The sequence below is a fragment of the Solanum lycopersicum genome, chromosome 1 (assembly GCF_036512215.1).
Source record: "Solanum lycopersicum chromosome 1, SLM_r2.1".
In the NCBI taxonomy this organism is placed as follows: domain Eukaryota; kingdom Viridiplantae; phylum Streptophyta; class Magnoliopsida; order Solanales; family Solanaceae; genus Solanum; species Solanum lycopersicum.
The window spans coordinates 26,159,927-26,171,099 of NC_090800.1; the positions used below are offsets into that span (position 1 = coordinate 26,159,927).

An 11,173-nucleotide genomic window follows, 5' to 3' on the forward strand; every position below is an offset into this window, starting at 1 on the left:
AAAAGAAATCACACTGGTGATATGAAGCTTGGAACTTCTTCTGCACAACTTTTGAATTGAAATGGGTCATGCCTTAGGCATTGAAGCAAGATTATGAAAGTTGATATATTTTAAGATTTTATAAAATCATAAAAATGGTTTGGGAAATGGTCCTAACAATCAGCTTTTAATATTTATGGACAGAAGCAACACCTGATGCTTTGCTAGCACAAAAACTCAAACCTCTTATCTGAATGTTTAACTATTTAGCTAATTTGTTTAGCTCAAATGCTTTACCCCCATAATAATACTTTTGTGCATTTTATATACTCCTTATCACTACTATGATTTATTTTGGAAAAAATAAAGCAAAGGTGCATGTCCTCTAGGCTTACCAACTAACAAGTTTTACTTTACCATCTAAGTTTTTTAAGGCAAATAAATAAGGAAAACAATTACTTGGACTTGTAGAAAATAAATAACCTTACAAGATGATTGCAGTACATTTAACTTAAAGATACTTACAACTTACAACCAATAAGTTGATTACTAAAGTATTATCCAATAAATGGAAAATGTGCTAAAATATTTTAAAATGCCTACAAAAAAGCTATCATATTATGTGGAACAACATATGCCTGCAAATATAGGAATGGAATAGTTGGCATTATGTGTAACCATATAGTAAGAGATCATAAATGAAAAGAAACAAATTAGTAAAAGAGATAAGCCTTTTAAGAGACTGAAATATTGAATACTATCATATTATTTGTTGGTATGGGATATCATATTCTAATTCAGGCTGAGAACTACTATGCAAATATTTACCCGAAGAAATATCATTGATCAATTATTTTTCCCCTTCATGCTCCTGACAAAATAGTCATCAACAAATCCAGACTTATAAAGGTGACGTTTAACAACTTAAAGTTACATGTATCTAAAGTTGTGGCACTTTTTACATGGACATCTAACTTTATCATGTTATTCATTTGAGAACATGCATATTGGATAAATTTATCAACGCCATCTATGAAACTTTAATTTATAGCCCCTCGACCATCCAACCTTTCATACATCTAACTACACTCTAGATTATTCATGTACCTATTCATGTTTAAATAATGAAACATTTAATAACAAACACAAGTTGATCGAGGACTACTTACAATAACAAGCATATTTTTAAGAACATGCATACTGGAAAGTCACTGATTCTCATTTATATTCAAAATTTTGTCAAAATATACAGATAGGCATGACAAAATAAGTTGCTGAAATTACTTGTAGGTAAAGCTGGAAAAAAAAGAAGCTAATAGATTTTCAAAACTAACTTAGTTAGATAAAAGTTTTCCTTATTAAAGAATTCTAATTTCAGCCAACATACAAAATAATAAAGCATTCTAATGCAAATTAAGCTACAAAAACATGCTAATTGCAGCAAACTTACTGATACTCCTTAGTTAAAATATGAATCTCAACTCTTTCAGTTAGAGAGAAGCATTTAGTCTTGGCAACACTACTTCCAAGAACAAGGTGCAATAAGTCATACAACAAATTGGCACACACTTTTAGCTTAAGGTAGAGGTTAAGTAAATCCTTATAAAATGAAAATACCAAACTACAGTGGACGATCAGCCTCTCTACAAAAAAATACTAGAAAATTAAGGAATATTTGTTTCAAAAAGACAGCTCGCAAGACAATCACATGAGTTTCCTCTATAAATACAACAATTCGTCAAACAAATAAACCCAATGAAGAAGTTAAAGTCCAGAATATATTTCTCTAGCAAATAAGAACAAAGAAGAAGTTAAAGTTTAGAATACCAATATTTGGCGATTAGTACTCTTCTTCCTGATGACGTTTAGTATTACGATTAGTAAAGTAAATATCTTGAGGGATATCTTTAGAAAAATGAAGGGGTAAAATAAAGATTAAGGATTACTTCAAGTGAAAGACAACAAAATACTAAGTATAATGTTATTGTAATAGATACCTGCAATATTGAAACATCAGACGTCTTGGTTATTAACAACAACAATAGAAATAAATAACAAATAAACAATTAATATGAATTAGTTGTTGTCTAGAGTTGCATAAGCCCTTATCATGTGTCTTTGTCCAATATCATTGATCATGGAGTCTCATTTTCTTATCGTGAAGCAAACATATACACAAAGGATAATAACATACCAGATTAGTGTAATTAAAACCATTAGCCTATACTTTAGGGTATAAACCAAGCCCCACAAAAAAGCTGGTTATTTATACTTTCAGGAAGAGTATGCGATTGATCTTATAATGAGAAGCCATGTTGTGTGATCCTTATCTAACACATATAGCACCATATGTCAAGGTGTTATTCCACACTCATCCCCTCTGCTTGTTCATTTGGTTGATGATATAAATATATCTAATCTTTTTCAACATTACAGTCATGCTTACTTTAAATTGCTTCAATGTTTTATGTCATATTTTTGTACCTTATTCACCCAAATGCAAAAGACTATTCTCATAGATTCTCAGCTAAACAATATCAGAATACCGATTACAAAATAAAAAAGAAGTCATATATCATACAAGGCAAAAGTTTTTTAAATAGTAAAACCAAAATTACCATAGAATTAACTTCTAAGCTAGATTCGATATAATAGCTATATTAATATATCAAAACGATGAACTAATCGCCTTTCTTGTCATGTTGCTAACTCTATTGATAGAATTCCTTTGCAATCTAATGCCAAATGAGAATAGTAGTATTGCTGCAATTCAGTTGAAGCAGAGAACATATCGGGAACTCAAAAGGAATGATGAGGAAATTATTCACAATAAACATCAGAAAAACAATTTTCACAATCCCCTGAACAATGACAAAAATATGTATGTCACTCAATCTTATATTCTAAAAGTTTCTAGTGACTTTAAGAAATGCACCCCTCATAAAAAATAATAGAAATGTCTTGTAAAATTCAAACTCTCCCAATGACAACGTTCAACCTTTTCAAACCACCAAAACAACTCCAAAAAAGAGCAAATACCAGCTCTTGCACCCTTCACTGTTATTCTATCTTTTACAGGAAAATTTTCATATTGCTAATGAAAAACTACAAGAAACTATTAGGTAGTTTTGGGAGGGGGATAAAGAGAGATGCCATTAAGCGGAGAGAGTAAAGCAATAGTTAGTAGTCACCAAAAATGAATGCTAGCTACAATAAGAAAACAAAATTAAGCAAATCAGTGTGCAATTTACTTTTACAAAAGCAAATAAAAGTAAATCATTGTAATGCTGAACCGTAATCCGAATTTTTCAGAAAATCTTACTTCGAAAAAAACCCTATTTTAAAATACCCAAACTACTAAAATCACTATTTTCAGAACAACTCAAACTTACTTCGAGCTAAAGGAAATGGAAAGAGTTGAAATTATTTCAAGCCTATTTTCAGAATAGTGACATTGATAAAACAGTTATTTCAACACCTCAATGTTACTTCAAACTTAATGAAATGAAAAAATTTGAGAGCAAAAAACTCCAATTTTCATAAACCTATCAGAAATAGAGATATGATAGTTTGTGAGCTCACTTTTTAGATTGAAATGGAAGATATAAGGAGATGATATTTAGAGCACTTACTATGAGATGAAGATCGAAGGAGATGGGAGTTTGTATCGACACAAATTTTGCAAGTCGTGATGGCACCTATGTTCCCAACCAATAGGTAAGCCAACCCAACATATTAACCCAACTAAACCAACAAATGAGTAAAAAAGACCAAAGCTTAGAAAGAATCTCCAACATGGAGTTCCTTATAAGTACGAAATGCGGAAGATAAAATATATCACCCCAAGAATTGGTGTCTTAAGTACAAGATCTTCAAAAATTCGATGCAAGTCTGAAACTAAATGACAAATCTAACATAAGGGATATCCTGTTTGAATACTAATAAAAGAATAAATAAAAGATAGGGGGAGGTGTGGGCCACGTAACATCCAAGTAGCTCACCACAACTCCACGCTCGGACTCAAATTGCTCCACGAGATGTGCTTCTACTCGGAATCGAATCTACACCACAAAGAGTGCAACAAGCGTAGTATGAGTACGAAACCACGTGTACCCAGTATGTCTCATTGACGGACAACGAAGAAGTAGTGACGGGAGTTATATAAGAAAATAAATTCTTACATTGTACAAGTATATATATATGTATATGTTACACTTACTATTTAAGTTTCATCAATAAACGAAATCAACATTTAATATTTTCCAAACACCAAACGAAACATATAGTCATCAAGAATGAATGATGGGATAAAATGCAATGCAATATGATGCCATGTAATGATATGTCTCAGAATACCCAGTACTCACTCAACCGTATATACATGATACTCCTCGGAAATACATCGAGAGTTCATGACCTATGGGGGACTCGCGAGGTCCATATACCGACACGGACGATCTCCACGTGTCAGTGCGGACGATCTCAACGCACTATCATAATATCAAACATTTTTCGCACGGACACTCTCCACGTGCCCAAATTACAATCTTAACATTTCACCATCCCCAGCACAGACGATCTCCACGTGCCCAACTTATACTCAGTCTCATCTCTATGCATGTGCACAATATTGTTTCAATAGAGGGGATGATGATGCATCTCAATCAATCAATATGAATATAATACATAACCACCTCAATTATCTAAACTATACGGGTGAAATAAATAAAACACAATCACACAAGGAATTCAAGTCAATAATATATCAGCTAATGCCCATATGCTTTCGCATTCTCAAATTTCAATCCACATTCTATAATAGAAATTTTTCGTTTTATAACACCGGTACTCGTACTAATGCCCGTCACACCATTGATACGAGACCACCATATTTTTCCCTTACCCCTTTGTCTATTTTTATTTTTAATCTTTAATTGGGAAAATGTCCTTCAACAAGTCTAACAAGTCTTAACATACCTTAGATGCCGAGCTTGTGCCACGAATCTTTTAAGATTTTTCCTTTCCTTTTTGCAAGGTTTCGGAACGTTCCCAATCTACCAATTTTGCAATATTCGTAAGTAAGCAATTTTTGTAGTCACTCAAATTATTATATGTCTATCATAGACGCTAACACTCACTCATTTTTTTCAACAAACTCCAAATCTTGATATATATTGGCATGCCAAATTTTTTCATACTTGCTAAATTTCAAGCCAAGAACTTAACTATAACCTCTTCAAATGGACTAAAATTCAATTTTAGATCATATAAAATACCATCTAATAATTAATTACCAATCCCAATATATATTAAAAACTAGCATTTTAATATACGAATAAAACACGAACCAACTTCCCACCCATTGGCAGAAGTGGAACGCCCCTCCCCCCCTTTTCATGTTTTTTTTCTTTCTTCGTTGGCACTGCCCATTTCAAACATCTCCCATGCCAATCATTGGCATATGGTTGCCCAATGTTTGGCATCAATTTTTATCACCCCCACTATATAATCCAAACATAAAAACTTAAAAAAAAACTTCCACCATTAATTTCCAATTAAAAAATCTATTATCATTGTATACATTATTATTTTTTTTTTGCGGAAACCCATTTGTAAACAAGTGCCAATTTTCTAGAATATTTATCAAATTCCAATCATTGGACCTCATTGACATTGATTGGCTCAATCTTGTTCCTACCATTCTGAAACTAACAATATATATAATAAATTCTTTTGACAAAATCACAGAAAACATTAACCTGCAGCCATTCAACTATTCGACTTTGATCGATTTTTATATATATATATATAGAGATTTTTTTTAATACTAACTCAATTGCGAACAATGTAATATAATTTAGTAATCATCACCAACTTACCCATTATTTCTTATCACCCATTATCAATATAGCATAAAATAATAACATAATCCCAAGCACTCCGACAATATATTACTATATATAGAATTGAAAAGAACGAATATCTCATATCTTTACCTGAACAATGGCTATGATTTTTCTCCCTCTCGCTAGTCGCCTGTGGTAAGGTTTCACCTCCCCACTTTTCGTTTTCCTTTTCTTCTAAATAAGAAATTATTAACCGTGAAACTCCACTAACCTATTATCTAATTATTTATTTAATAAAAGTTTCATCAAGTGGGTACTCATAGTTATCTAATAGTTTAAAAATACCCCTTTAAATTTTTAAAAGGAGTCAAACTAGTCCTAGTTCTCAAAACAACCTAGCGGGTCGTTACATCACCTACCACTTAAACAAATGTTCGTCCTTGAACGGAAAAAGAAAAGAGCTAACCTGGACGCTCAAAAAGATGAGGATATTTACTCCTCATGTCTACCTCTGTCTCCCATGTAGCCTCCTCCACTGGACGATGCTTCCATTGAACCTTTACTGAAGCAATCTCTTTGGACCTTAGCTTCTGAATTTGCCTATCCAAAATGGTGATCGAATCTTCCTCAAAAGTTAAATTCTTATCAAGTAACACTGAATCCCATTGAATCACATGATCACCACCCTGATGATACTTCTTAAGCATTGAAATATGAAATACATAATGGACACCTGACAACCCAGGTGGCAAAGCCAACTGATATGCCACCTCACCAATACGCTCCACAACCTCGAAAGGACCAATGTACCTTGGACTCAACTTGCCCTTCTTTCCAAATCTCATCACACCCTTCATGGGTGAAACCTTAAGTAAAACCCTCTTTCCAACCATAAACTCCAAATCACGAACCTTCCTATCTGCGTAACTCTTTTGCCTGCTCTGAGCCATGAGAAGTCTATCTTGGATCAACTTTACCTTGTCCAAGGACTCCCTCAACAAATCTGTACCCAAAGGTCAAACCTCAAATGCGTCAAACCAACCAATTTGATATTGACATCTCCTACCATACAAAGCCTCAAAATGTGCAATCTCAATGCTCGAATGATAACTATTATTGTAAGCAAACTCCACTAATGGCAAGAATTTATCCCACTGACCACCAAAGTCAATCACACACGCCAGCAACATGTCCTCAGGAACCTGAATAGTCCACTCAGACTGACCATCAATCTGAGGGTGAAAGGCTGTACTAAGATACACCCGAGTGCCCAACACTTTCTGCATAGACCGCCAGAAATGAGATGTAAATTGGGTGCCACGATCTGAAATAATAGATATAGGAACCCCATGCAACCGAACTATCTCCCGAATATAAATCTTGGCTAACCTTTCTGAGTTATAGGTCGTCTGAACTGGTACAAAGTGTGCAGGCTTAGTCAGTCGATCCACAATGACCCATATAGCATCAAACTTACCCAAAGTACACGGCAATCCTACCACAAAGTACATAGCAATACGCTCCCACGTCCACTCAGGTATAGGCATCCTTTGTGTCACACCTCCAGGCTTTTGGTGTTCATACTTCACTTGCTGACAATTCAGACACTGGGATACAAAATCTACTATGTCCCTCTTTATACGACACTACAAATAGTATTGTTTCAAGTCACGATACATCTTAGTAGCCCCCGGATGAATAGAGTACCTTGAACTATGAGCCTCCTCCATGATCAATCTGGTCAAATCACCTGTACGAGGAACACTTATACGACCCTTAATTCTCAAAACTCCCTCACTATCAAGAATTGCAGCCCTGGCTTCTCCTTTTAAAACCTTGTCCCTAATCTTACATAAATCACCATCATCAAACTGTTGAGCTCGAATTCGCTCAAACAAGGATGACCTAGCCTCCATATAAGCCATTACCTTACCAGATTCTGAAATATCAAGTCTCACAAGCTATTGGCCAGGGATTGGACATCCCTAGCTAGGGGACGCTCTCCAACCGGTAACATGGTTAGGCTACCCATACTTACCGCCTTCCGACTCAAGGCATCTGCTACAACATTTGCTTTGCCTACGTGATAAAGAATAGTCATATCGTAGTCCTTGAGCAACCCTAACAATCTCCTCAGCCTCAAATTTAGATCCCTCTAATTGAATATATACTGGAGACTACGATGATCCGTGAACACCTCACAATGCACACCATAAAGATAATGCCTCCAAATCTTTAATGCAAACACTACAACCGCCAATTCTAAATCATTAATAGGGTAGTTCTTCTCATGAACCTTTAACTGCCTCGAAGCATAAGCTATCACCCTTCCCTTCTGCATCAACACACAACCAAGACCAACCCGAGAAGCATCACAATATACTACAAAACCCTCTCCCTCCACGGGTAGGGTAAAAATCGGAGCAGTAGTCAATAAAGTCTTGAGCTTTTGGAAAATAACTTCACATTCGTCAGACCACTGAAAAGTCACCTCCTTCTGTGTCAATCTAGTTAATGGAGATGCACTGGATGAGGAACCCTCAACAAACCGTCGATAATAACCTGCAAGGCCCAAGAAACTCCGAATCTCAGTAAATGAAGTAGCTCTGACCCAATCTCTAACCGCCTCAATCTTCTTAGGATCCACCATGATACCCTAATTGGACACTACACGTCCCAAGAATGCTACCGAACTAACCCAAAACTCATACTTTGAAAACTTTGCATAAAGCTTCTTCTCCTTTAGAATCCCAAGAACAATCCTCAAATTATGATCATGCTCCTCCTTAGTGCGTGAGTATATCAATATATCATCTATGAAGACAATAACAAAGGAATCTAAATACGGTTTGAACACTCCATTCATCAAGTCCATAAAAGCTGTTGGGGCATTAGTCAGTCCGAAAGACATCACCAAAAACTCGTAATGACCTTAACGTGTTTGAAAAGCCGTCTTAGGGATATCCTCCGCCCTAACCTTCAGCAGATGATAGCCAGATCTCAAGTCAATTTTGGAGAAAACTGAAGCACCCTGCAACTGATCAAATAAATCATCAATACGAGGTATCGGATACTTATTTCTGATGGTTACCTTGTTCAACTGCTGATAGTCAATACACATACGCATAGATCCATCTTTCTTCTTCACAAATAACACTGGAGCACCCCAAGGAGATACACTTGGTCTAATAAAACCTTTGCTCAACAAATCATGTAGCTGCTCCTTCAACTCTTTCAATTCAGCTGGTGCCATACGATAAGGATGAATAGAAATAGGCTGAGTGCCTTGCTCCACATCAATACAAAAATCAATATCTCGATCTAGTGGAAGACCTAGCAAATCGGTCGGAAATACTCCTTAAAATTCACTCATTACTGGAATAGAGTCAAGCATAGAGTCTCAATACTAGTATCTCGAATGTGGGCCAAGTACGCCAAACATCCTCTCTGTACCAACTGACGAGCCTTAAGGAATGATATCACACCCTTAGAAGGATGACTAAGAGTACCTCTCGATTCTACTATAGGAATTCCAGGCATAGCTAAAGTGATGGTCTTAGCATGACAATTTAAAATTGTGTGGTAAGAAGATAACCAATCCATACAAAGAATCACATCAAAATCGATCATTTCTAAGCCCTTAAAATCTGCATGAGTGTCATACCCCATCAAAGTAAAAGTACAAAACAATACACTTGATCTACAACTACAGAATCCCTGACAGGAGTAGAAACACGTATCGGCAAATCTAGAGACTCACACAATATATCCAGACTAGGATCAAAATATGTGGACACATAAGAATAAGTAGAGCCTGGATCAAATAATACAGTAGTTGGTCAATGACAAACCGGAATAATACCTGTGATAACAGCATCTGAGGCTTCAGCCTCTGGCCTACCTGGAAAAGCATAACAGTGAGAACGACCTCCATCAGATTGTGAACCTCCACGACCACCACCTCAACCAGAAGGAGAACCACCTCTACCTGAATGAGAACCACCTCTACCATTCTGTGCCCCACCCCTAGCTGGAGGTTGTGCAGCCCTGGAAGTCGAAACCTGAGAACCCTGATGTAAGCAACCACGTCTGGTCCTAGGGCAGTCTCTCACAAAGTGTCCCATATCACCACACTCAAAGCAACCCCTATGAGACGCCTGCTGATGAGAGGAACCGAAATGACCAGAATGCCCTCCACGAACTACAGGTCTAGAAGATGAACCCTGCAAAGTATGTACCGAGCTCGAAGAGTTATGCCTAGCGTAACCAGCCTCAGACACCGGTATAGCAGCATGAATGGGTCTACTGGACTGAGGGTGATAACCTCTGCCCAAGTAACCCCGACTCCTAGGCGGAGCACCACCACAATAACCTGAATAACGAGTCCTCTTTCCCTCTCGCTGCTCAAATCCCTCACGTCGAATCATCTCCAACTCCTTAGAAGCATCTACCACTTTCTGGAATGGAACACTAGAAGAAGCAACTTGAGAAACTCCTAGACGGATCGGAATAATCAGCCCCTTAACAAACCTTCTCACTCTCTCAGCCTCTGTGGGAAGTATCATCGAAGCATGCCTAGCCAAGGCATGAAATTTACCTTCATACTCTGTAACTGACATACCATTTTGCTGCAAACCCTCAAACTCGGCCCTCTTGCGATCCCTCTCACTGCGTGGAACGAATTTGGATAGAAATACCTGAGTAAACTCAGTCCAGGATAGTGGATGGGATCCAGCTGGCCTACTACTAATATAATCCCTCTACCACTGCTTAGCAAAGCCAGTCATCTGAAACGCTGTGTAGTCAACTCTATGAGACTCCACTAATCCAAGATTATGCAACCTCCCATGACAACTAACTATGAATTCATATGCATCCTCAGCTAAGTCACCAGTATAAGTAGGAGGATTCATTAGTCTGAACCTCCCAAACATCTTTTGCTCATCAATAGTCATAGAAGGCCTGTTCACCAAATGTGATGTCACATCTGGAAACTTGATACTATCCAAACGAGGAGCTGCAACGGAAGCTGGCTGATTCCTGGGAGTTTGAGAATCTGGAGCAACTATCGGATCTGGAGTTTGACCTCCAACAAGGGTCTGTGAGCCATCAGAAGTGACAGGCAAAGCTCCTGCCTTGGCCATCCCCTCTAGGATTCCTAACAGACGAGCCAAGGTATCTTGAAGCACTGGGGGACAATAGTACTGGTTGGAGCTTGAGCTGGCCCATCCCCCTCGACACGATCTTGCACATCCCCATGAATAACCTCTGCATCAGGAGGTACGGTCCTATAACGACCCTGAGTAGCTACTGGTACTTGAACATCCACAGGTGCTACAACACGGCCC

The 11,173-nt window shown here is 37.2% G+C and overlaps 1 protein-coding gene across 1 annotated transcript; it reads right to left on the reverse strand.

Annotated features, from left to right (window-relative positions):
* Window positions 1–8,481: 8,481 nt before the first annotated feature.
* On the reverse strand, window positions 8,482–10,969 carry LOC138341769 (uncharacterized). Its single transcript, XM_069293501.1, has 6 exons — window positions 10,749–10,969; window positions 10,590–10,667; window positions 9,895–10,493; window positions 9,688–9,726; window positions 9,021–9,158; window positions 8,482–8,639 (listed from the first exon to the last, which is right to left on the reverse strand). Exons 1-6 carry the CDS (start codon window positions 10,967–10,969, stop codon window positions 8,482–8,484), a joined length of 1,233 nt encoding a protein of 410 aa, XP_069149602.1.
* Between the last annotated feature and the right edge of the window lie 204 nt (window positions 10,970–11,173).